Source organism: Labeo rohita, chromosome 2, assembly GCF_022985175.1.
Source record: "Labeo rohita strain BAU-BD-2019 chromosome 2, IGBB_LRoh.1.0, whole genome shotgun sequence".
NCBI lineage: Eukaryota > Metazoa > Chordata > Actinopteri > Cypriniformes > Cyprinidae > Labeo > Labeo rohita.
In genome coordinates this window covers 14,337,050-14,364,227 of record NC_066870.1, presented here as the reverse complement: position 1 = coordinate 14,364,227, position 27,178 = coordinate 14,337,050, and the positions used below count along the sequence as shown (strand labels likewise).

Genomic DNA, 27,178 nt, shown 5'->3' with positions numbered 1-27,178 from the left:
GTTTCGATGCCGGAACAGGGACATAGACAAGAATGGCTCCTAAACGATTGAGGTGTTCTGTTATTGAATGTAATAATAAACATAGTAGTTGTCATTTACTCCCGACATCTGAGCCGCTGAAGACGCAGTGGATCTACATATATCCGTCTATGTTTGCACGAATCATTCGTGATCCAGCTTCACTTACAGCAGAAGTGAGTATAAGGGTTTTTTATGAATCTTTGCGATCACCTTTCCTAATAACGTGCTAGTTAGCAAGTTTAGTGGCTAAACGCGGCTAAAGTAAACATGCTCGTCACTTCACAGAGAAAAAAGAGAGGGGCGGGGCAAGCAGAACTCATTAACATTTAAAGCAACCGTGACCAGAACAGGATGATTTTTGCAGAGCTGATTTTGGCAAGGTAAAATAGGTGTTTTTTACACTACCACTGAGAGATTTTATCCAAAGCATGTTATAGACTTTTCATTAAGACCCTAAAGAATCATATCAACTTGTGGAAAATGGGCATCCGATGACCCCTTTAATGCATTGTTTTTCCTTCTGGAGCATCAGTGAGTGTTTGAACCTTCTGTAATAGTTGTATATGAGTCCCTCAGTTGTCCTCAATGTGAAAAGATGGCTCTCAAAATCATACAGTCATTGTCGGAAAGGGTTCAAATACACAAAGATGTGAAAAGAATTTGTGGGACCTAAAGAATTTTTCTGAAACAGCAAGCAGTTTAACTGTTTAGGATAAACAAGGGACTCATGAACAAACAGCTAAAAAAAACAAAACAGCTGTGGATCATTCAGGTAACAATACATGGGGCCATATTTATAAATTCAACTTATTTTCTCTTGTGGACTACATGTAACCGTCTTTTATGTGAAATATCTTATTCAGGTCAGTTCAAAATTTAAAAAATAACAATTTTGTATGATCACTCTTATTTTGGTAAAATAAATAACATTTTGCAGCAGATTCTGCAAGGTGTATGTAAACTTTTGACCTCAACTGTATGAATTTTGTATTTAACAGTTCATGGCCCCTTTAATGAATCTTTTCAGGAATGTTTAATACCTTTTTACATAAAATAATGTGAAGAATGTGTGAACATGGTTGGTCAAAAGCATAGTAGGCCTCTCACTGATGCCTAGCTGCTGATTGGATGTGCTTTTCTGTATGAATCAGCTCCATTTCACTCACTACAATCTCTGAAACCTGAAGAGAAGCTTTAGAAGACCTTTAGCTGAGCAAGATGATGTTGATGCCAAATGATCTGTATTGCTCTCTATAATTATGTTACAGGACTAAATGATATTCTGGGCTTGTGTTGAACATTGCTGGGCTGCTGGAGCGCTGTGGCTTCATTTCAGCTATGGAGGATCAATTCCTGTATTGATTTTAGGCAAAAAGACTAGGCAAGAATCTCTGTAGATTGTGTTTAACTATTCTGCCTTAGGGAGGGAGGGGGCTGTGTTATGAAAGATGAAGTGTGCTTCGGAAAGAGGTCAAGTTGCCTACATTCAGACCATTGCATAAATGCTTTTAGTTATGAATTTGCCCGTTTTCTGCATCTGGATGATGTTTCATTAGTATTAATTATAGCAGAGAACGCACCTGAACTCATTTCAGAGACAGAGACAAAAGGTTGCTTTTAATGTGGACTCTATGTTCTGGGTTGATGCTGTTGTGTATAAATTACCCATTTAAAGTTCACGTTGGGGTTAAAAATCTAATTTGAAACTTAACTTAAGCTTAAGGTTTTATGACGTTTATTTTTAAAGAGTTTTTATTAAATAAATAAGAAAGAATAAAATAAGATATATTGAAGAATTCTAATTTTATCATGTCATTTATCATGTGAATCTTTGTACAGTCGGTCAGATGTTTTTCCATTGAAGATCAGGATGCACTTTGGATCATTAAATAAAAATAAAAACTTTAATAAAATAATTTTATTCAGTAACAATGCTGAACGTCACAGTTTCCACTAAAATATTAAGCATATAAATTTCTTGAGCAGCAAATCAGCATATTAGAATGATTTTTGAAGGATCGTGTGACACTAAAGAATGAAATAATGGCTGCTGAAAATTCAGCTTTTCATCACAGGAATAAATTACATTTTAAAATACACTGACTAAAATTATAAACACAGCACTTTTGTTTTTGCCCCCATTTTTCATGAGCTGAACTCAAAGATCTAAGACTTTTTCGATGTACACAAAAGGCCTACTTCTCTCAAATATTGTTCACAAATCTGTCTAAATCGGTGTTAGTGAGCACTTCTTTGCTGAGATAATCCATCCACCTCACAGGTGTGGCATATCAAGTTGTTGCTTAGACAGCATGATTATTGCACAGGTGTGCCTTAGGCTGGCCACAATAAAAGGCCACTCTAAAATGTGAAGTTTTATCACACAGCACAATGCCACAGATGTCGCAAGTTTTGAGGGAGTGTGCAGTTGGCATGCTGACTGCAGGAATGTCCACCAGAGCTGTTTTCCGTGAATTGAATGTTCATTTCTCTACCATAAGCCGTCTCCAAAGGCGTTTCAGAGAATTTGGCAGTACATCCAACCGGCCTCACAACCGCAGACCACATGTAACCACACCAGCCTAGGACCTCCACATCTAGCATCTTCACCTCCAAGATCGTCTGAGACCAGCCACCCGGACAGCTGCTGAAACAATCAGTTTGCATAACCAAAGAATTTCTGCACAAACTGTCAAACCGTCTCAAGGAAGCTTATCTGCATGCTCGTCATCCTCACTGGGGTCTCGACCTGTCTGCAATTCGTCGTTGTAACCGATTTGAGTGGGCAAATGCTCACATTGGATGGTGTCTGGCACTTTGGAGAGGTGTTCTCTTCATGGATGAATCCCGGTTTTCACTGTACAGGGCAAATGGCAGACAGCGTGTATGGTGTCGTGTGGGTGAGCGGTTTGCTGATGTCAACATTGTGGATCGAGTGGCCCATGGTGGCAGTGGGGTTATGGTATGGGTAGGCGTATGTTATGGACAATTGATGGCATTTTGAATGCACAGAGATACCGTGACAAGATCCTGAGGTCCGCTGTTGTGCCATTCATCCACGACCATCACCTCATGTTGCAGCATGATAATGCACGGCCCCATGTTGCAAGGATCTGTACACAATTCCTGGAAGCTGAAAACATCCCAGTTCTTGCATGGCCAGCATACTCCCTGGACATCACCTGATCAACCTGATCAACTCTATGCAATAGAGATGTGTTGCACTGCGTGAGGCAAATGAGGCAAATGGTGGTCCCACACTTTCACACTTTATTTTAAGGTCCCGATCCCGCTATTAACAAATCATTAACTATGGCATTTGCCTTAATGAAGTCTTAAGTTGCTGCTTTTTATTAGTTAGTAAAGTAGTTATTACGTTCAGGTATTGGGTAGGATTAGGGATGTAGAATATTATCATGATATGTGCTTTATAAGTACTAATAAACAGCCAATATGTTAATAATAGGCATGCTAATAAGTATCTAGTTAATAGTGAGAATTGTTTCCTATACTGAAGTGTTAACAAAAATCTTAATATATATATAAGTGAAAGCAAATTCAAAATTCAAAATGGTCTTACTTAAATGGATTTCAATGGGACTGTATACTGTATATATGTATATTACACCCTATGAAAGGCTTATATGAATCCTTATATGACATCAGACAACATCATTTGCTATCATTTGATCATATTCACTGTTCTGGATAGGGAGCAGATTTTGCTTACTTTGGCAGGAAAAAAGCCAGTATTGATTTGTTGTCTCAGTGGATCACTATGACCAGCAGAGAGTGATAAAGCCAGTCTCCAGAGCTCTCCCTGTGGAAATGAAACACAGCACATCACATGCTGCTTAAAATGCCTTCTCTTTCTAGCCAAAGCCTGGCATGTTTTAATGAAATGTATATACTTGCTCTTCAGTGTGCGATTCTGCTTTGATTTCATTCTGTTGAATTCCACAGCTTTTTTTTTTTTTTTTTTTTTCATCTTGCGGCTGTGGTATTTTGAGAAGAGAAACCTACCTCACGGAAGAAACTCGAACCTTGCTGACATTTTAAAACAGGTTTTATTTCAAGCAACAAAGCGATGTACCCTCTTGTCAACACAGTTCAATCTCATGAAGGCTTACTGTATATATCTAGTAAAAGAAACCCATAATACCTCACCAATTACCTTACGACCTTTAGAAGTGAATACACAAAAAGCAATAACTACGCAGAGCGACCCTCTGTTTGGTCATAAAAATGGGCCCACACTTTCATTTCCATCTTTGTTCCACTAAAAGCCTATTTGACATGAAATAGACTATGATTTCCATCTAGAGCTTGTTTAACCATCACAGAGGGACTTTAGAGGAGATATTGATCTCTTCTTATATAGATCTTTTCTTCTTATGGATGTGTTTCCCCTTACACAATATTGATCTAATTGGCAAAGGTGCACAATGTTTTTCATTGCTTACAACAAACAGCCTTCACACTAAAATCATTAAGTCACTCTAAACATACAGGGCTTGTTTCTGTTCTGGCCTTGATTATCTGTTCTTTTTTATTATTAATACATGTTTGTTTTTTTCTTTTTCGGCTGTGTGTGGACCGTGCGCCACTTTGAGGTTGCCAGCCATAGATTTCTAAATCTGTTCATCTGTGACTGGTCAAACACGGCTTAACTCACTCATTATTACTTCTGCTTTTCAGACTGAGCCTATTATAGCAAATAAACAGTAGCTTGACTGACTCAGTTATCGTCAGTCCCAGCAAGGGAACAATACTGTGCAAACCTAATGTTTTTGTCTTTCCTGTGAGACATGAAACAAATGAAAACAAAATATGATTTTGTTTAAACAGCGTTATTTAGGATTGTAAATTCCATCTTGTTTAAGCTGTGCTAAACTAGCCAAACTAAATGTTACAGACTATATGTCGAAAGGCTATATGAAAGAAGTTTTGTGTTTTCTTTTGAAAGTGGAGCTGATTCGCATTATTCAACAGTGAGATATTACATATATACACATGAAACTGAAATGCTTTCTTTCATGACTGCAGCTGTACCGTTGGATAGTATGCATAAAAACTTGTTTCATACAAACGCAACTGGCAACATCTCACGTTATTTTAGTTATCAACTTTGTTGAAAAATATCCTCCAAGAACTTTTCATTAACAAGAATTAATGCTACTGTAATTACCCAAAATGAAAATTACCTCATGATTTACTCTTCCTCAAGCCATTCTAGGTGTATATGACTTTCTTCTTTCAGACGAATACAATCAGAGTTCTATTTAAAAATATCCTGGCTTTTCCAAGCTTTATAATGGCAGTGAATGGGTGGTAATATTCAATAGTTTTAATAAACTGCATTCATAATAAAAAGTGCCCCACATGGCTCTGGGGGGGTCATAAAGGCCTCCTAAAGCAATTTGTGTTTGTGTATGTGTGTGTGTGTGTGTGTGTAAGAAAAATACCCATATTTAAAACTTATAAACCATAATCTCTAGCTTCCACTTACTGTTGGATGACATAGGATGTAGGCATAGTGTTAGTCTCACATATTTTTTAAAAAAAAAAAAAAAGCCTATGACGAGAACTTTACATATTACACATATTTTTGAAAGTCCAGCATTTAGTTTATCTTGATAAGCGCTCATTGTCACAGCTATTAACACAGCTGCTTTCTGTCTTTCGTGAGGAGGTTTGGCATCATGTTATCTTTGATTCCAGGCAGAACATTAAAGAACGCGACACACATGTCTCCCAGAAATCCTGTGTTTCCAGTTTTGTGTGTTTGTTGGATAAATATAGATTTATTTTTTTTATTTTTTTTTACAAAAATTATTCAGATCACTTCAGGAGGCATTTATTAACCCCCTGGAGCCGTGTTGGAAACTTGTTATTATGGATGGATGCACTTTATTGCACTTCTATTGGACTATTGAATATCACCACCCATTCACTGCCATTATAAAGCTTGAAAAAGCCAGGACCTGTTTTAATATAATTCTGATTGCACTCGTCTGATGAAAGTCATACACCTAGGATGGCTTGAGGGTGAGTAAATCATGGGTCAATTTTCATTTTTGGGTGAACTATCCCTTTAAGAGTGCTTATTGAAATTTCGCAAGTGTCGTTTGGCATGAGGGCAAAAAAGTTCTCATGTAGTTGGTCACGTGAATTTGCCATGTTCACTGAATGTTCACAGAAACCTGCTTGGTTTGACAGTGACCTCTGTGTGAGCTTTAAATTGCTGCACTATTGACAATAGACTGTGGACTTTTTTTTGCGTTTATCACCACTTGGTTACAAAATAATTAGGGCTGCCCTTGACTAAAGATTTTTTCTAGTCGACAAGTAGTCGTTAATTTTAAGTCAACTATTAGTTGCACATTTTTTAATAATCCATATAAATCATAAAAATGAGCCTTTAATTGCCTACATAGCCTAATAAGCACTCAAGTGCACGTAAAAAAAAAAAAAAGCTTTCCACAGCACACCGGTAGATATAATAATTATGAATGTGTCCAGGAAAAATAGCAAGGAGACTGCAATAATGTTTTAATAATTTACTGATGAACTAGGGCTTTCTTAGTTTAGTCGGCGACACTGACTCGTCATCTCTGCAGTAGTGATGTGCCTGTATGCACATTTCATATGGATTACATAATCTGGGAATGTTTGTTTTCTATTTTAATTGGTTCATTTGAAATGAGACATTTCACTCTCTATAAATATATTTTTCATGTCTGTAAGGCAAGTATACATGGAGTTTCGAAGTTCTGCACTCAGGTTCACAGAGACCGAGATGCTTTAATTATTTTACAAAAGCACAATGTTTCGTTGTTATTGTGAGTGCCCAAAAATAAACGTAGAGTCTTTACAGAAAGAGATTCGAAAATTGCATGACTTTTTTCTGTGTGACCAAGTGACGGCACTGGCGCCTCCATCTGTGATGAAGTAAGCGTGCTACTATTCAGCATCCACACTGCACAGACACTTAAATAGCACGGTTTTTCTAGGTTAACATTAGATTGAGCGGCCATGTAAAGTTTCTACTACATACATCTTTCAGATGAATAGCCATATTTGAGGTCGATGAATGATAGGTGAGTGTTTGGATGTCCTGCCCGATGTACTATTTTACCACACAGACTAGCCATTAACATTCTGTTTGTCACGGACTGCATGACTTCGCCACTTCCTGTGAAACTTTTTTTCTGCGACTAAGCGTCTAATAAACTTTTGGTCGACCAAACCTCTTCTCATCGATTAATCGTTAGTTGACTATTAGGGGGCAGCCCTAAAAAAGAATGTCAACTTAAATCAGTATTTCATGTCCATATTTATTCTGTGAGTAGCCATGTAATAAGCAGTACCCTTAGCCAATCAGCCTGTCGCTGTTTATTTTTTGATAATGGCTGGCTGACTGTTTTGTTTCTGCAGCTGTTACTCTTTATGAAATGTTTTGAGGTTTGATGGTTTATAATTCTTTAATGAGTGATCAGTACTGTCACTTTCAAATAACTGGATGCATTCTCTCATCCCTAGTAGAAAAAAAATATAATTAAAGATAAAAAAATATGAAAGTTTCATGCAAGACCTACCTTTCCAGCTCAGTGCTCTATAGCCTAAATAAAAATAAGAATGATTTACACATGCTACATATTAATAGTGTTATCAATAATTTGTCCCTCCATGCTTCTAAGAGTAAATGGAAAGCCTGTAAGGACTGTTTCCTCCATCATACTATATTTGTTTCCAAACATATTTCTTCTGAAAGTTTTGTAGCATAAAATGGCAAAACACAACACTGAAATTTGTTTAGGAAATGGTGCATGACGGTATTAATTGGACAAACATTAACACAGATAATGCACAAGAGTCACCACAGCATTCAAGTGTTGTGTCAGATATTTCCGTCAATGTCCTCTTTTTGGGTGAAGGTTTTTCTGACACCTGGCTCGTGGACTAGAATGCCAAAGTGGCTTATTTCAATTTGCTCCTGGCCTCCTGTTCTGGCCTTTGTCAGATAGTGTTTCAGCACAGTGAAATGACTGTGGACATGGTATTCTTTTACACTACGAAGAGCATGAAATTGGTATTAGTGTGATGGTAATGGTTGCTTCTCCCTCACTTGTTCTCTTCTCCTTCAGTAAACTGCCTGTTAATTGTGTTTGCCATTAAAAGATCCCACACTGGTGCCTGCCTTCAGCTCCTCGAGTGTGGTGGGGTGATTTGACTGGCAGGCGTGAAGGTGCCGTACGTATTTGAAATGAAGGTTGCTCCTGAATCAAATGATGATGGTCCCCATCATGGCTCTCATTTCACACTTTACTGTTTCAGTCGAACCCCTCTTTATTGGCCCCGCTGCACTGGTGTTCTAATCAGTGTTGTCACAGATGGCTTTGAAGGACCTTGACTTGAGCGTGCTTTGTAGTTCATATCAATGTTTTAAAAAGCTTTCATGTTTGTAGAACACAACTGCATGATTATCTTTGCTTTTTCTTCATATTATTCCAGTGTTGGGTAATGCTACTTTTAAATGTAATGGTTTGCAATACTGAGTTAGGCAAAAGAAAATACAAAAATACTTCTTTGTGGAAAGTAATGAATTAAGTTACTTTTGTATTACTGTCAGCTGACTGAGAGTAGAAGGGCATGATGGCTTGCGGGCATTTTTTTTTTTCAGAAGTGCTACTTTTGGCATGTTTATTAAAAAAAATATGACTATTTTTATATAGCACTCAAAAGGTACAATGTGTAATGTCCCTATACTGGATATATGTATGTAGACATAGATAAACAGATAGATAGATGGTGAATAAATATACATTAAATGTGCTTTATTGTTTGAATATAAATGACAGACAGCAGCAGGTATTTATAGGCTGCTGTCACTTTAAGACAGAATGCACTGATTCAATATAATGATTTTTTCGTTATATTACATCATGTTACAAGGTAAATGAACTGCAGGGAGTTTGTAAGTTAAATGGGAAGCTAATAATTAATTAAATCATAAAATAAATCATTTAAAAAAAAATAAAAAATGAAATATTTACCTGCACGTCATGTGACCGTTAACCAATGTCACAGAACCAACCCAGTAAGCACACAACGTCGTAAGATGTTGATATTTGGTTAAATTTCAGTTGTGACGTCGGGTGACCAAAATTCAATGTCAATTCAACATCTAATGTCAACATTAATTTGATGTCTGATACCGATGTCAGCTGACATTGATACTTTGTTATTTTTAGGTTGTGTAACCAAAATCCAACATTAAGTCATCATCAAAACCAAAATCCAACATTAAGTCATGTCAAATACTGACGTCAACCCGATTTTCATTCTCACCCGCTATACAACATCTGTCAGAGTTTGGGATCCAAATTCAATCTGATGGTATATTGACATCTGGTGCCTGGGAATGAACATGCAAATGTGATAAATTATTAAAATATTTATTTGAAAATCTCAGGGGTTCTTCATGTAAATATATTAGGTGAAAGATGATCAGATGACAAAAATGTTTTAAATTTGTGCCTTATAATGTGTTCGAAGGACATAAGCCTTCCAAAGACTTAGAAATACATGGTTAAATAACCTACAGAGGCATCATTTAAATAAAAACCATTGTGTTTATCAGTAGTAGATGCAATGTTGAAACACTTCTCAAACCTGAAATGATATTTGTAAATAAGTGGTCAAATGCTGTGTGGTCGCCTGACTAATGACTGATCTTTGTGTGAATGTCAACAAAACTGGAAGAAACTGGATTTTAGAAAGGAAATTTAAACAAAAAAAGAAAGAACTAGGGAGAATCAGTAAACTATGAATAATTTATTGCTATTGTGTAAATAATATGTTATCATGTAATCCATAAAAAGTAACTGTAATCTGATTATGAGAATTTGAAAATGTAATTTAATCTAATAACAAGTACCTAATTTTTGGGATCTGATTACGTAATCCAGATTACCAGATATAAACAGTTACTACCCATCTCTGGCTATCACACACCCAATGCACTGTCACTGAAAGTTGTCTCTCTCAGACAGCATACGTGATTGCAGTTCAGATCTCTTTCACTACTTATAGCTCTTCAGCGGTCAAGTACACACTCAGTTACGTTAAAATGTATGTTTTATGGCTGAAGTGAATGTAAAGAGTTGAGAAAGAAAATGCGTGCCTTGTGTATCAATAAATTGGAACGGTACAGCTCTTAAAGTGACCGTAGGCTAATACTCCTGCTGCTCTGTCTATATGATGAAAATTAGGCATTCATAATATATATAAAATAAGAATTATAAAAGTCAAGTTATTTTATACATTCTCTCGAAATTTAGCCAGGGGACTTCTTTGAATCATTTTACATTTTGTGCTAGAATAATGTAACTAAATGAGTAAATGTTTCTATTTATTTCCCTTAATAACACACTGGCTCATGTACCATCATCCTGCACATGCTACATATCTAAATATCTTCCAATTTAAAAATAAATGCTCATGGTCTTTACCCTATGTGTATAAACAATAGAACACACACTCTCACATGTGAAAACTAACTTGGCTGTTATGGTGTAAATTTAGCAATTAAGCCAACTGGATACTTGTTCTCTTTACTTGTAGGTAATGGTCCGATTATGTAACATGCATCACTTTTAACAGAAGTTAACAACATATCATAATAGTTATGGTGTGTGTAGATCCATTACAGCGGTCGTATATCTTGAAAATGTATTGCCGTTTACTTTATTTGTTCTGCACTGACTGAACAAATCATACATTATACATTCAAGCAATGGTCTTGCATTGACTGAACCTTTGAACTTTTAACAATCTTGATTATGTAAAATTGTTTTTCAGAGTATCCTTGCATTGAACCCAAGGGTGAAGACCCACGCAAATCTCCGTTCCACCGCCTCTAAGAAGAATGAGAAGAAGCACTGGAAGAGAAACCCAGAGAGGAGCTGTGATGTGAGTATTGTAAACAAAAACAAAAACAAAAACAAAGACAAGTTCTTCTCACAGACTGCCTGAAATAACTCACTTTTTCCAAAATTCTCACATATACTGCTGCCTTTGAGTTTTACATTAAATATTAAAGAAACAGCCAATGGGAAGAAAAGCCCTTGTCACCGTATTGCGAACATACACGTCTTTCCTTGTTTGTGGAATGTTTACATGCTGCTGATTGTCACAATGTGTTACGGTCACAATGTACTTCTCAGCGCGATGAAAATTAGAGGTTAAAGATATGTTAGAGCTGGTTCTCTGAACCTCCTGGAAGCTGTATCCCTTATATCCTCTTCTGAGAGCAAACTTCGTCCCAGTTTACCGATGATAATGAGTACTCTGTGATGTAGTTTATGGTGTGGTGATTCAATGATTATGTCGACGATAGCTGTGATCATATTACTCTGATGAGCAGTAATAGGGCCGAAGATTATAATTCTATAATTAGTTCCAACCGCCTAGTTTGTCCAATTATTGTAGAGATTCAAATTTTGACTCCTTCTGCCCTTTTGCTTACAATTTGTCAGTGAGTAATTCTTTAGCACTCATCAGAAAACTGCAGCAAAAGCCTAAAGGAGACATTATGAAAATGCATCATAAGCAGATGCCCCCCTCCCCCCCCCAAATCCCCCAAGTGGATTAAATATTCCAAATTTCCTCTCAATTATTATCATATCCTGTGAGCCCTATGAGTCAAGGCTCATAAGCATATTCAAATGTTCATTTTAAATGCTTTTTCACCATGTGGCGACTGTGTTGATGAAATACCAAATCTTGTTTCCAGAGCTTGCATATTAATTAGCTGTTAAATTATACTACCAATTCCCAGCACTAAGCATTTTGTCTAATTAATAATAATAAAGCCCCCAAGATGTTGGATTAGACTAATCCTTTGCAGGGGAAAATGCTACACATAATTTCAAGAGAAAATGTCAATGGTTATCCCAGTCCCAACAATGCCTCAGTGTAATTGGAAATGTAATTATGTTTCATTTTACCACACAGATGAGTTTTAATACCACACAGAAGCTGTGAGATTAGTCTACTGTGACACAGGGTTGACCAAGGTCAAGTATTTTTTCATTTGAAATGACAACACAAAATAACACACGGTGCTTTATATGATATAACAGAAGGTACATGTATAAAATTATCTAAAATGTGTGTATAAGAAAGAATATGTGAGTGGACTGAAGCATTCTGTAATGGCTCCGCTCCAACTCCACTCCAGGTTTTCTATTACATACTCCTCAATTGTTCCCTGTTCTCTGGAGAAACACGCGATTTGACTCCATCACAAACACTCAGTTTATTATTATTATTTTTTTTTCTATTATTATTATTAACATGACATTTTCACGCAGTAGCAAGGCAATTAATATGAGGATGTGGTTGTCTGGTATGTTGACTACACTACATATCTAAGATGGGGTTTGATTTTAAATGTTTTTTTATATTTGAGAAGAACATTTTAAAACATTTTATACATTTTCATCACACATCTCTTGTCTTCACGTTAAAATCCACGTTATCTGCTGTTAATTTCTACTAGAGTACAGGGTTGGCAACTTTTAAGTTTCGAGTTTTTTTGTTTTTTTTTGAGTGGGGGGTTGGGTTGGGGGGAGAGGGGTGGCGATTTTGATTCCATATCTATTTATATGTATATACTGTACATATAAGGGGATAAAAAATTTTAGCACCATTTTAAACTTGGTTTAAATTCAGTATTTGCTTGCATTCATTGTGTGCACTTATATGAATATCATTAAAAAAGGATGTAAGTTATTAACTTTTTAAATTTCACATTTAAAAATATAGTGTTTAATCATTTCTAAATATTTTTTCAAATGAAAAACTTAAAAATAAGTAAGCAGGTATGACCCGCAATATTGTAGATACATGTATATTTAGTAAAGAGCCATACAGGTACCTAGTGAGTAAACCACGGCATTACAAATGAATTTTTTTTTTTTTCCGGACCACAAAATGACTCTGATTTGCCTATTTGCATTGGAATTTAAAACCCTTTTCTCTATTTAAGCTTAAATACTACACTAATTGTAATATAATTAATAGAAATATAAAATTATATATATATATATATATATATATTAAGTCATTAATGGACCATAATTATTAGACAAATAGCATTTAGTACTAAATGATCATTTCCCACTCCCCGCTCCACTCCTTGCTCGAGGGGTATATAACTGCAGCTTGGAGATCTTTAAATGGGGGCGGGAACTCCAAAACAGGGTGGGCGCTCCAAAATAAATTTATTTATATACCATAGTTTATTTTATTTGAGAACAACTACAAACTGTTTATTTTCTAAAGTTTAGTTTTGAAATGTAAGTCAGTAACAATAGGCTGAAGCCAGAGCCAATAGGGAAAGTTTTTGTGCGACGAGACCCCGCCCCATTTTGGAGGTTCTGCCCACTTTTGGAGTTCCCGCCCCATTTTGGAGATCTCCGGTCTGCAGTTTTATATACTTGCCTTGCTCAGCTGATCAGGAACACTGCTCCGCCTTCGCTCAGAGGAAATTTACGGCTGAAGTATTTCAGTATGTTTTGAAATATCACATAACATATATTACAATAAAATAAAACAAAATAAAATACTAGAAGAGAAGTTTTATGGCTTATTGGACCACTAGTGTGCAAACAATTTTCCTACCACATTTCTATCAAGCTTATTACATGGTTGTCAGTATTAAAAAGTATCATCTGCTTTTTTCAGTGCAAATTTTGTTTGCGAAGGATGAAAATAATAGTTATTTTTAATAGCTATTTTTTTTCTACGGATCGCTGCATTTCCTACAGATTTCTGCTCATTCGAAATCTGATACAGATGAAGCAGCGCTGTAAGATTACATTTGATTGAATTCATTATTGAGATAGAAACTGTGTGTGTAAATAAGTGTTGTGTTTAAATCATGCTTTCATCCGAAAATATTCAGTATCTAGAAAGAGCAAACCAATTCCTCGAAAACTATCCTACTAAACCTCCCGCTCATGTATATTGCTGTCATTATAATCTTCACATTCTTTCTGATCTCAGTGATCCATCTATATCAAGATAGCTGACTATATTTAACATATGAGTTCTTGCTAAATATGCAATTATATTACAGGCTGTTGGCATGAATTTGTCCTTGTGATGGAGCGGTAGTGGAGCGCTCTTGGAGCGAGTGAAAACAATGACGCTCTGGCTTTAAAAAAAAAAAATGTTCCTCGCTCCTTTCAAAATTACACCGCTCCCACTCCACTCCGCTTACATACTCTGATTTCTACTGAACATTTTATATTTTTAGTTCATCAAAAAATGATAATTCTGTTATCAATTATTCAGCCTCAGGTCGTCCCAAACCCGTAAGACCTTCGTTCATCTTTCGAACATAAATAAGATATTTTTGATAAAATTAGAGAGCTTTCTGACCCTGCCTAGACGGAAACGCAACTACCACATTCAAGGACAATAGTAAGATAGTAAGGACATTGTTAAAATAGTCCATGTGACATCAGTGATTGAACCGTAATTTTTAGGGATGTCCCAATCAGGTTTTTTTGTGCCCTGGTCCGATTCATCGAATATTGAGTATCTGGTGATACTGAGTCCCAATCCGATACTTACGCATTCCTAGTGTTTGCTGCACAATTAAAGTAGGCAATATTAAAGTTATTTAAATCAATCCAAAGTATACAGTTGTGCAGAGAGTAAAAGTAATATATGTATGTATATATAATATAATATAATATATAATTATAAGATTCTATAATAATTATCTACAGGTTTACACAATCATTCAGAAATAATTCTAATGTGCTGTTATTCTAATTTTCTGTTATTTTATAGGATGTTTTAAACAGCATATACCATGTCTATACCATACTTTTGATCAATTTAATGTGCCCTTCCTTAATAAAAGAAAAAAAAAAATTAGCCCAAACTTTTGAACGGCAATGTATATTTATTATTTGTCATTTGTTATATTTCTCATTTATTTGTTTTGCATGCATCTTTCAACATTTATGCTTGTGTTCAGATAAGCAGAAGGAGAAATGGCTCCTATCCTACTATTTGCTAATGCAGTTTTTCTTTTGCACTTAAACTTTAATGATTAAATCACTACTTAAACTCTTAAGATTGATAATTTTATATGAGGATCATTCATCTCAATACAGAATCAGTATCAGAAGTACTTCAAGATTGATCCACCCATCTGTATTGCTGACATGCAGTTGTATTATGGGCTGTTAACATGTGTTCTGCTCGTGTCAGATTGATCGTGGAGAGCGAAAACATGCTTCAACTTTCAAAAAAAAAAAAACGCTTCTCACTCCAGGCAAAACCACCTTTTCCAAACCGCTCACAAATTCTAAATCAAAATTAAATATAGTCAGAAGTTTAAATGTGGTGAGGCTTTCATATAATATTCTTTAAAATCTTTTGCGTGGTATCAGTAATACCAGCAAATTCTTCTTGTGGCAATCAAAGCATCATACTGTTGCAGCGTTTTGAAAAATTGAAGATGTGCATTGTAAAACAGACTTTGTCTCTTCTGAATCTGTGTCTTGGCAGAGGTTTCTACATCACAAGGTTGCCAGCCGAAGAACAGAATCCAGTGGTGGTTCATAAAAGAACTATAGCAGAATATCAGATGGCTCGCTGGATTGCTTTCTTATTCACCACCCATCTGTGTTATAATAAAATGTAGTAACTCTGCCTCATGCCATAAATTAACTCAGTGTGTGAAATCGAGTTAGCCTCAATCTCAATCATGTTGTGATTTTATTTTCTTGGCGCCTCAGCCACATATATGTGCGGGGGAATTTCCTGGCTGCTCATCCCTTTGAATTTCATTAAATAGCTTAAGTCAGTTGTCACAATGGCTTCTGTGAAACTGTATTATCTTATTGAATAAAGAAAACAGCTTAAGCAGCTTGAACTTTGCCTCCTAAAAAGGGAGGGGCTGGGGGAATCCTCTTTAATGCCTCTCTGATAATGTCAGCTATGTCATGTTACAGTGTTAAATGGCACCAATTAATCCTTCCGTTTTAAAGTAGAAACTCGTAAATCTTTAAAAGCAGGATAATCTCTGAACAGTCTACTCAACGGCATAATCCCTCAGTCTGGTCATATTCAAATCTACAGCCCACAGAATATATTTGTAGCTGTTTTTCCTCAACATTTGTTTTGTTTACAGAACATGATACAGAATTGATTATATTAATCTGTATAACCTATTTGCTGTGTTCTATCCATCTTTTTCTTCAAAGGCGGAAGTATGCCTATCGGCGAGACTTTTTGTTCATAATTTGTTCATAAATTTACGGATTACGTCTTAAAAAAAAAGAAATCAAACAAAAGGTCGGAGTGATTGTAAAACAATAAAATCAGTTTTATTTATATTGTTACAAAACTGTTGTATTTTATATGTGATATTATATTTTTAAAAGTCTATTAATTGTTTAAAATAATCTATTTCTATTTTACTGTAATGTTAAATTGCTATAATTAATGGTTAAATTTGAGGCTACTTAGAAAAAATGCCATTAAACAGATTTAAAATATACCATATTTGTTGTTTCTACACTCATTTGGAGATTCAAAGTGAAATTATAACAATATACATATATTAATATGGAATTAATCATGATTAATTACAGACAAACGTGTGATTAAGTATATATTTTTAGTTTACTGACAGCACCGAGTTTCTCCTTGCAACCTTGAAACCAAAAATAGCAATTCTTTAATAATTTACTCAAACTCGTGTTGTTCCAAAGTTCCAAAGCTGTATTACATTTTTTGACATATTTTGAGAAATTGACCTTTTTTTCTTTTTCTTTTTTTTTTTTTTAATAGTCAGCAAAACTGTTACCAACATTCTTCAATATATCTTATTTTGTTTTCCAAATAATAAAGCAAGTACAGGTTTTGTAATTAAGAAAATTCAAATTAAATACAATTTTATTCATCAAAAAGCATGTCTAATTAATAGAAATTATGAAACTTACAATATTAAGTAGCAATTTATAAGAAGTTTATACAAATTACATGTTTAAGGCCCTATGAAATATGTTTTTTTTTTTCAAATTCTGTTTTATTTTTACAAAATTCTGTTTTCCATTAATTTTCTGGATTCCATTTTAATGGTTTCATTAAATATTAATAATCAAAAGCATCTTTAATTAATTGATTTCATTAAAATCAATCATCTGCTTTTTTTTTTTTTTTGTGCAAATACATTAAATTAACTTGACATTATCACTGAAGACCGGCAATAATAATTTTCATTTTGATATATGTATATTGACATAATAATGGCAATATATATATGTCAAAGTCAGACATGCCCCTTTGCCAGCTGTGATGCCTGGTTACTGGTTCAAACTTGGCCCAGGTTTTTAAAAGATTTTTGGGTCAGCACACCTTAATAGCTTCAACAATTGATTGCCAATTAAGTTTAGAATACAATGAATTTAGGCCCAGATTGTGCAGAGCTGTAATAGCTATTTATTGATTCATTTGTATTTCTGGAAACACTCTGTTGTGCATTTTTCTAAATAAATTCTGATATATATGTATATTTTTTATGGTAAAAAATAATATTTTACTAATAACTTTATTAGTAGTAGTACTGTCATTACATTAACCCCTTAAGCTCTGGGGTGTTTTTTAGTATACATATATTTTCTGGTAAAAAAAATAATATTTTACTAATAACTTTATTAGTAGTAGTACTGTCATCACATTAACCCCTTAAGCTCTGGGGTGTTTTTTAGTATACATATATTTTCTGGTAAAAAAAATAATATTTTACTAATAACTTTATTAGTAGTAGTACTGTCATTACATTAACCCCTTAAGCTCTGGGGTGTTTTTTAGTATACATATATTTTCTGGTAAAAAAAATAATATTTTACTAATAACTTTATTAGTAGTAGTACTGTCATCACATTAACCCCTTAAGCTCGGGGGTGTTTTTTGGTATATATATATATATTATTTTATTGGTTTATTTGTTTCCAGAAATACACTCTGTTGTGGATTTTTCTGCTAAATAAATTCTGATATTTTATTTTTTTTTCTGTTAAAAAATAATATTTTACTAATAGCTTTATTAGTAGTAGTACTATCATTTCATAAAAAAAAAACAAAAAACAAAAAAACAAAAACAAAAATCTGTCACGGTTTCTTCAAGTTAAACCATACTTTTATTTTGACAGATTGCTGTGAAGACCTTCAAGCTTCTGTTTGTATATGACATGAGAGAGTTTTTTCTCTCAAGAAACGGTAGAATGCTCATGAAGTGACTCTCAGAGCAGTTCTAGATATGTTGAGGCGGCAGAGAAGTATGCGTTCAGTGTGTGTGTCATCCACACAGAGACACGCAGAACAAGCCTAATTAAATGGTACTTTTGCAACTTAATATTCACAGACACTCGTCTGTAAATTGTTTTTTTTTTTTCACAGATCATTCGTGAACTTCTAGCCATTAAATTAGCTTAAAAGCCTATAGACTAGAGGTTCCTTTATAATGCTGTCCTTCTGAAATTCATTGATAAGTGACAGACTGACATAAATGTTATTGTTTTTGTTAAAATACACCCTAAAAAAATCAGTAAAGGTGCTGCTTTGTCCCACCAGTGTCTCTGTGTGTTTCACTCCCACAGTCTTGTGTGAATTTGGACAACAATTTCGATGACATCAAGCACACGACTTTGAGCGAGCGTGGGGCACTTCGGGAAGCGCTGAGGTAAGCATTGTCTCCATGGCAACAGTCACAGTCAACGCAAAGAGGAGTTTCGGGTGGGCAGCCGAAGGAACGCGTGTGCATGTGCGTGCCGTTCGGCGAGGTGAGAACGAGTAGCGGCGTAAGTCATTCTTCATTATTGAGGGAATAGAGGGGTGTACAGGCAGCACTCGGCTCTGCTTTTCTCAGGGATTAATTTGTTGGAAGGAAGCCTCCCTTTGGGCTTTGCCTTGACTCTTCAACCCTGCAGGAGATGCTAAGGCTGAGTGCACAGTGAAAAATGTAAATGTTTAATTTGTTAGTTGAAAATGCTTTTGGGGATCCCAAGACAACATCAGAATACTTGATCATGAGGACCGCTGGTGTTCTGGTGTAGCTTTCAGTATGCAGCCTTAAAAAAACAATGTAAGTGATAAAAAAAGATTTGCGCTTTGCAAAGAAGCTGAACAGGGACCTAACTGAAATCTATTAAGTACAATGATATTCATATACATTTAGTTTCCCACTAACTTATTTATTTCTGCACTCATATAGGCACTGAGCCCATATTTTTGCTATACAGCGACCTTCATCAATATAAAGAGTAATCTATTCATATGTTGTTTTAAAATAGACATCTTTTGAGCTTTTTCAGACTAAAATGCGATAAGCTGTATATAGTTTGCATTTTGACCTTTGTGTTTCAGTCTGTGCTAGTTAATTACTGTGTAATGTGATCTCCTCCTCCTGTAAATTAGATTTCATGATTGTATAGTTTGTGATAATTCTCTATGGCTCACTCCAGGTGTGGATTTGATAAATTATGGCTGGTATTAAAGGATATATAAGGGACAGATATAATTTTTCTGCACAGAGCCTAGGTCTGAGTGATGTAATGAATATTCACAGTGTATTTGTGATAGTTTTGCTGACAATATAAAATTCAGCAGCATCATATAAATTATTTTAGTTTAGTGTTTATGTGGAAGTCTCAGTAGATTTCTTTTGTAATCCTTTCTTGTTTTGAATCGATTCCAAACTTATTCAGCTATTTGTGCCATCAATCAAAAAAGTTTCAGGCATTTTTAATGCTAAGATGTTTTAGTAAAAATATGTGTGGATAAATGTTGCTGTTTACTGTTATGTTATTGAATATCAATGAAAATGATTAAATGTCATCTTGGGCTCCTTAGGATTTTTTCTTTTTATGTTTTTGAAAGAAGTTTCTCACCATATTTGATATTGCAAAAATGCAATAAAAACATAATATTATTACTATTAAAATAACTTTTGTATTTTTTTTAGATATTTTAAAATGTAATTTATTCCTGTGATGCAAAGCTGAATTTTCAGTAGCCATGTTACATGATCCTTCAGAAATCATTCTGATATTCTGATTTGCAGATCAAGTAACATGTCTTATTATTATCAATGTTGAAAACCCTGCTGCTTTATATTTTTGAGGAAACATGATACATTTTTTCAAGGATTTCTTGAATAGAAGGTTCAGCATTTTAGTTAAAAGATCGGTTGAATTCATTCTTGTTGAAAAAAAAATAATTCGGCAACACTTTACAATAAGGTCACATAAGTTAAAATTAGTTTACTGCATTAGTTAACATAAACAATGAAAAATACTTCTGAAGCATTTTTAATCTTAATTTCAATTAATGTTTACTAATACATTATTAAAATAATGCTAACGTTATTTAATGTGAGTTAACATTACAATGGACAATAATGAACAGTTAATGAACGCTAACAAAGATTAATAAACACTGTAACAAATGTATTGCTCATTTATACAGTTGAGGTCAAATGTTTACATACATCTTACAGAATCTGCAAAATGTTAATTATTTTTCCAAAATAGGAGGGATCATACAAAATGCATGTTATTTATTTTTATTTAGTACTGACCTGAATAAGACATTTCAAATGTTTACATATAGTCCACAACAGAAAACAATAGAATTTATAAAAATGACCCTGTTCAGAAGTTCACATACGCTTGATTCTTATTACTGCATTGTTACCTAAATGATCCACTGCTATGATTTGTTTTGTTGTTGTTTAGTAATAGTTGTTCACGAGTACCTTGTTTGTCCAGAACAGTTAAACTGTCTGCTGTTCTACAGAAAAGTCCTTCAGATCCCAAAAAGTCTTTGATTTTTCAGCATGTTTCTGTCTTTGAACCCTTTCCACCAATGACTGTATGATTTAAGATCCATCTTTTCAGAAGTGAAGGACTCATATACAATTATTACAGAAGGATCAAACACTCACTGATGCTTCAGAAGGAAACACGATGCATTAAAAGCCAGGGGGTGAAAACTTTTTGAATTTGAGGATCAGGGAAAATTTAACTTATTTTATCTTCTGGGAAACATGTAAATATCTTCTGTAGCTTCTAAAGGGCAGTACTAAATGAAAAAAAAAAAAAAGAAAATATTTGGGAAAATGAGAAAAATGTACACATCTTCATTCTGTTCAAAAGATTACACCCCTGGCTCTTAATGCATGCTTTTTCTTTGTGAAGCATCAGTGAGTGTTTGAACCTTCTGTAATAGTTACATATGAGTCCCTTAGTTGTCCTCAGTGTGAAAATATGGATCTCAAAATCATAGAGTCATTGTTGGAAAGGGTTCAAATACACAAAAGATGCTGAAAAACCAAAGCATTTGTGGGACCTGAAGGATTTTTTAATTGTTCAGGACAAACTAAGGACTCACGAACAACTATCACTAAACAAAAATACACAGCTGTGGATCATTCAGGTAACAACACAGTATTAAGAATCAAGTGTATGTAAACTTTTGATCAGGGTCATTTTCATATATTCAACTATTACTATATGTAAAAGTCTTTCATGTGAAATATCTTATTCAGGTCAGTACTAAATAAAAAATAACATGCGTTTTATATGATCACTCATATTTGGTAAAAAAAATAACATTTTGCAGATTCTGCAAGGTGTATGTAAACTTTTGAACTCAACTGTACATAGCTAGTTGATGCAATAGCTAATGTTATCTAATGTGACCTTATTGTAAAGTGTAAAAAAAACTTTTATACCAAACTTGTTGAAGTTATGTATAATTTTTGTAGCTATGTTGCCCAGCCCTTATGGCTTGATGAGAAACGCAGGCCTACTGAAGCAACACTTATGTGTTGGTTATGTGTATGGTAAAAAAACCCTAAAATTTTTGTTGTTTGTACAATAGTTTATGGTGAAATGGAAGTGCGTCAACTCTAGACAAGCTTTTCTCAGTCAGCCAAAGAATACTAGCATTGATGACACAACAGGTGAAGTGAGTCAGATCGTTTACCCTAAATCTGTTCTGATCACATCTGATCCATTTTTCGGACATCTGTCTGCTAAACATAATGATCTATTCAAATGTATACTGAAATAGCACCACATAATGAGTTCATTTGAATAATATGTCTTAATTCTGCACGGCATCGAATATGCATGAGCACAGCATTGCATCTGCTGATCATGAATAAAAAACAAAACAGCAGCGAAAACCAAGAGTTGAGAGAAGAAAGAGCGCTAGAGAGATATTGGAGACATTAATGCACACTTTTGTCCTGCAGAGGTTTGATTTTAATCCTTCTCTAAACGAGACTCCCCTGCAGTGCCAGTCGGCAGATTTGATGAAAGATTTAGGTTTTATAACCACTAATAATGCTGAACATGAAAGTCCGAGCGGCGCACTGTTCTGGTGCTCATCGCAGGAGGCAGCTGGCTTATTTGGCCTGTTTGTTGGGCGCAGAGGAAGCCCCAGGTCTGGATTCCCAGTGTCACGAAACAGCCAGAAAGTTGACTCCTCATTAAAGACCACAGATTGGTTCACATAGTGAAGCAAAGTTACTAAAATACTACTTTCATACCTTAAAACTCTTATCAAAGATGCTGCATTAGAGCTCAAATAACTGTTTTTTTGACAGCTTATCTTCATGTCAGTGAAATCACAAGCAATCCAAGCACTCGCAGCTTGAATCCTCTTTGATTTCAGAATAAATCAGAAAATGACTAAGGAAAATTGTGATGTTTCATCTAGAGGTCTTTCTAGGTGATTATGAGGTAAGGCAGTTTAGTCATCATACTGAATTGTTTATATAGGACCTACCTTGACATTTCTATTAAAATTCTAGTTGAAAAAAAGATAGTCCCTGACATGTTTCTGACATTTTCAGTTAATGGAGGCAGCTGAAACTTTGTTATATTTAGTTTGTTCTCACTTAAAAAATAATCATAAAATTTTAACTGCTTTATCCTACCCTGGCCTGTCCAAATCCCACCTTAAGGGTCCCATCAGTGAGGTTAGGAACAGAGATCTGTTTTTAAAAATGCCTCAACAAATCATAAACGCACAGCACAGCTAGTCTATCTACTGAATGAACAACTCTAATCAGTAAGTTCTGTTTTAGTGAATCAAACAGAGTGTACAACTGTAAGTTGACTTAACCAGTCAGGTAGATACACTTATATTTGTAAGATTACATTTAGTTAAAGACACACTTTATTTTTTATTTGATAAATTAATATCATATTTGATATTTTATAAAATTGAAATTATAAGTTTGAAGTATCTATGTTCAATTCCTGTCATAACAAAGCTTAATTTTCAGTGTCATATGATCTTTCAGAAATCATTCAAATATGCTGATTTGGTGCTCAAAAAAATCTCAAGTTTAAAGTCGAACTTGCTGTCCCAGCTAACCAAAAAAAGTTCTCCTAACTTTGGCTAACATTCTCTAAAGGTTCTCTCAAAGTTATCGAAAAACGTTATTGCAGTAACCTAGAAAGTTCGTTTTCGTTTTTTAGAACGGTATTGTAACGTTCTCCTAATGTTAATACTTAGTTCCCAGAACGTTAGTTTTTAGTTTGTATAATGTTAATCAAACGTTCCCAAAGCGTTTTTGATGAGTACCACACACACACACACACACACACAACTAAAACTAATATTAGGGGAACGTTCTTAGAACATTAATATAATGGGGAATGGAACATTCTAAGAACGTTTTAAATTATGTTTTTAAAACATTAATATAATGAGAGACTGAAACATTGTAAAAACATTTTGAATGACATTTTTAGAACCAAACAAGAATGTTAATACAACATCTAAAAAAGAACAAGAATGTTAATACAATGTCTAAAAAAACTGGACGTTTTGAACATTCTAAGAACCTTCAGCAGTAACATTTTAAGAACTTACTGGGAACATTAGGGAAACATTCTTAGAACATTAATATAAATGGGAATAGAACGTTCTATTAACATTTTAAGTTACGTTAGAACATTAATATAACAAGAGACTGAAACATTCTAAAAACTTTTAAAATACTGTTCTTAGAACCAAACAAGAATGTTAATGGACATTTTGAACTTTCTGAGAGCATTCAAAAATAATGTTTTCATAAATTACTGGGAACGTTACAGGAACGTTTTTATAACGTAAAATTGTTAGCTGGGGTACTGTCAAAATAAAGGCAGTAAATATCTTGTTGAACCTAAACTTTTGAACAGTAGTGTAAATTACTATTTGTTTGTTTTAGTATTGTTGTTTAAAGGGGTCATATGATGTTGCTAAAAAGATTATTTTGTATATTTGGTATAATGCAGTCTGTTTACATGGTTTGAGGTTCAAAAAACACATTATTTTCCAAATACAGTGCATTATTGCTGCTCCTCTCTGTCCTGCCTTTCTGAAATACTTCGATTTTTACAAAGCTCATCGTTCTGAAAAGCACGGTGTGCTCTGATTAGCCAGCTATACAGTGCGTTGTGACTGACCGAACACCTCAAGAATGTGACGGAAATGTTACGCCCTTACCATGTTGTGATGCTGTGTCCCAGAGTGACGAGACAAAAACAATAAAACCCGTTATAAATGAAACATTTGTTGCATCCAGTGAGGACATAATTACTGATTATAATGACTCTATACTGTCTCTTTACGCGTTGTGTTGCATCGCCTAAACATAACGCTTTTGCATTTGTGATCGTAGAATCGAGTAAGTACAAGCACTACTGTACACTGCTCAAAACTCACATTTGAATAGCCAGTAGCAAATTTGTTAAATATGAAAACGTACTTACAGGAGTCAGAAGCGCCAGACTGTCCTTGCAAAGTTGGAAATGCCCCAATTTATAGTGTGCACAGGCGACATTGTAGGCTACTCTTCCATAAAATGTGCTGCACACACTTAAATATTTGCGCTGTACTGTTCTGTGCAAATTTACTGATCTTATATATGCATGAACGGCTTGTAAAACTCCAAAGACAAAGGAAAACATGAAATCACACCCTATGACCCCTTTAACATATAGTAAAGGCCAGCTAAATATTTCGGCCTTGTTCCACACTTTTTTGCAAGACCTGTTGTATTTAATTTACTATTAAAATGATCTTTTTTCTTTAAATTAAATTAGAAATGCATTTAGTATTAAAACAATCTTGTATAATGTAATTGCATTTATTTTACTTCGTATTTATTCCTTAAAAGTCCTTCTAACGTTTTGTTAAGGAACAGGAACGGAATCATTAAATTCTTAACAATTTCCATCCCTAGCCACAAAAGTTTCACTTCACTTTTACTAACAGTCTGAAAGGTGAAATTGGCTTCATATGATACATTCCTGCATAAAAGCGAGGGTCTCAAAGCCGACAGCTGCCTTTAGTGTCTGTTGTCAAACCGATTTCACAGATGTCAGATGACTGAAGTCACATGTTGCATTGTAAAAATGATGAGCTCTAATGAGGAATAATTCTCTGCTCCACCACACCCCTGACAGAAGCCGTCTTTTTCTTTTCCTGTATTTTCTTTGACAAACGAGCCACAGTGTATAAAGGTGGATTGATCATTAAAACGGTCCTCTCGTCGCAGCTGTCCCGGCACCTAGTCTGAAAGGAGGCCCCTTTGATTCGGAGCCAGGCTTAATTGGTCGTATCTAAAATGGTTTAAGTAATTAAGATGACAGAGCCGGTCTGTGAGAGGACACTTTCCTCGTGTCCTCTCGCGGAGGTCTGGCACCTCTCTGGGGTCCTCATTATGACTAGGTCCCCGCGAGTTACATGTCCTCACAAGTGAGGATTTTGACGGGTATCTCTCCAAGTTGACCTCCCACACACACATGATAAATTCATCATCTCCACAGAAGAGCGTTTGGGATTAAGTTGGTAGTAGTGGGAGGCAGGAGGTGATTTGACAGTGTTCGCTAATGCCCACGTTGGTTTTGAAATGAGCTAACATTGTATCATGTTTTGTTGCACTGAGTAATGCGCGTGCTGCGTGTTGTTGCACCAGAACAAGCGTGCTAGTAGGATCCAAAAAAGACCACGGTGAAAATCTGGGTTGTAAAATCTAATTTAAACCTAAAAATTAACAATCATTCAATTCAGTTCAGATTAATTTGAAATATTTCTGATTCTATATTATTTCTAGGTCACCAATTAAGTAAATTTGTGACATTGATCATGTACAGATGGTCGGATGTTCTTCCAAGATGCTCTTTGGATCATTCTCAAATCATCCTAGAGAACATGATCATCAGGTTTTAAATAAACTTGTGGAGTTGTTCTGGCAAAAAAAGGGTGCACCAGCTTGCTCCAAACAGGCCATTTTAATCAATTTTTCAATTAAACTTTTCAGAAATTGTTATGCTCGTTATATAATTTGTAATGGAAAAAACTGAGTTAATAAGAAAAACGCAAAACATTTTTCACTAGTGTTCTCAGGCCACACCGTATTTCATTTGTAAAATTTGATAAGATTATCATGCAGCTCTAGCATGAGCACACACTTATTAGTGTTATTGTTGTTGTTGTTTTTATTATTATTATGAAACTTGTAATGATCTGTTGATTCATGATTTATTTCACAATTAAAACAAGAGATCAGTGTTATTTTAGAAGTAATATTTATATTCTATTACAGTTTTTTATTTATTTTTTTTTAATTTGCTATTTTTTAATATTTTAATTTCACCTAATAAGTTTGCCCAAGAATGAAAATTACCCCATGATTTACTCGCCCTCAGGCCATCCTAGGTGTATATGACTTTATTCTTTTGGACAAATACAATCGGAGTTGTCCTGGCTCTTTCAAGCTATAATGGCAGTGAATGGGTGTTGAGATTTTGAAGACCAATAAAGTGCATCCATCCGTCATAAAAAGTGCTCCACACAGCTTCAGGAGGTTAATAAAGGCCTTCTGATGTGTTTGTGTAAGAAAAATATCCATATTTGAAGAGCTTATTTGCAAAAACTGATAAACCAAAAAAAAAAGAACTAAGTGCCGTGCTTTATTCTCCACATACTGTATAGCACGATCTGAACCCTAAACACGTTTTGACAAAAAAAGCCGGTATTGTCCACTTTCAAGGTATCG

At 34.7% G+C, this 27,178-nt stretch overlaps 1 protein-coding gene across 1 annotated transcript in view; it reads left to right on the top strand.

Annotated features, from left to right (window-relative positions):
- The window catches only part of dpydb (dihydropyrimidine dehydrogenase b), a 176,146-nt gene that overhangs the window by 5,330 nt on the left and 143,638 nt on the right, over positions 1 to 27,178 (top strand). Inside the window, 2 exon segments of the mRNA XM_051126299.1 lie at positions 10,885 to 10,995; positions 18,714 to 18,796. Of these exon segments, the coding sequence (XP_050982256.1) occupies positions 10,885 to 10,995; positions 18,714 to 18,796 (194 nt within the window).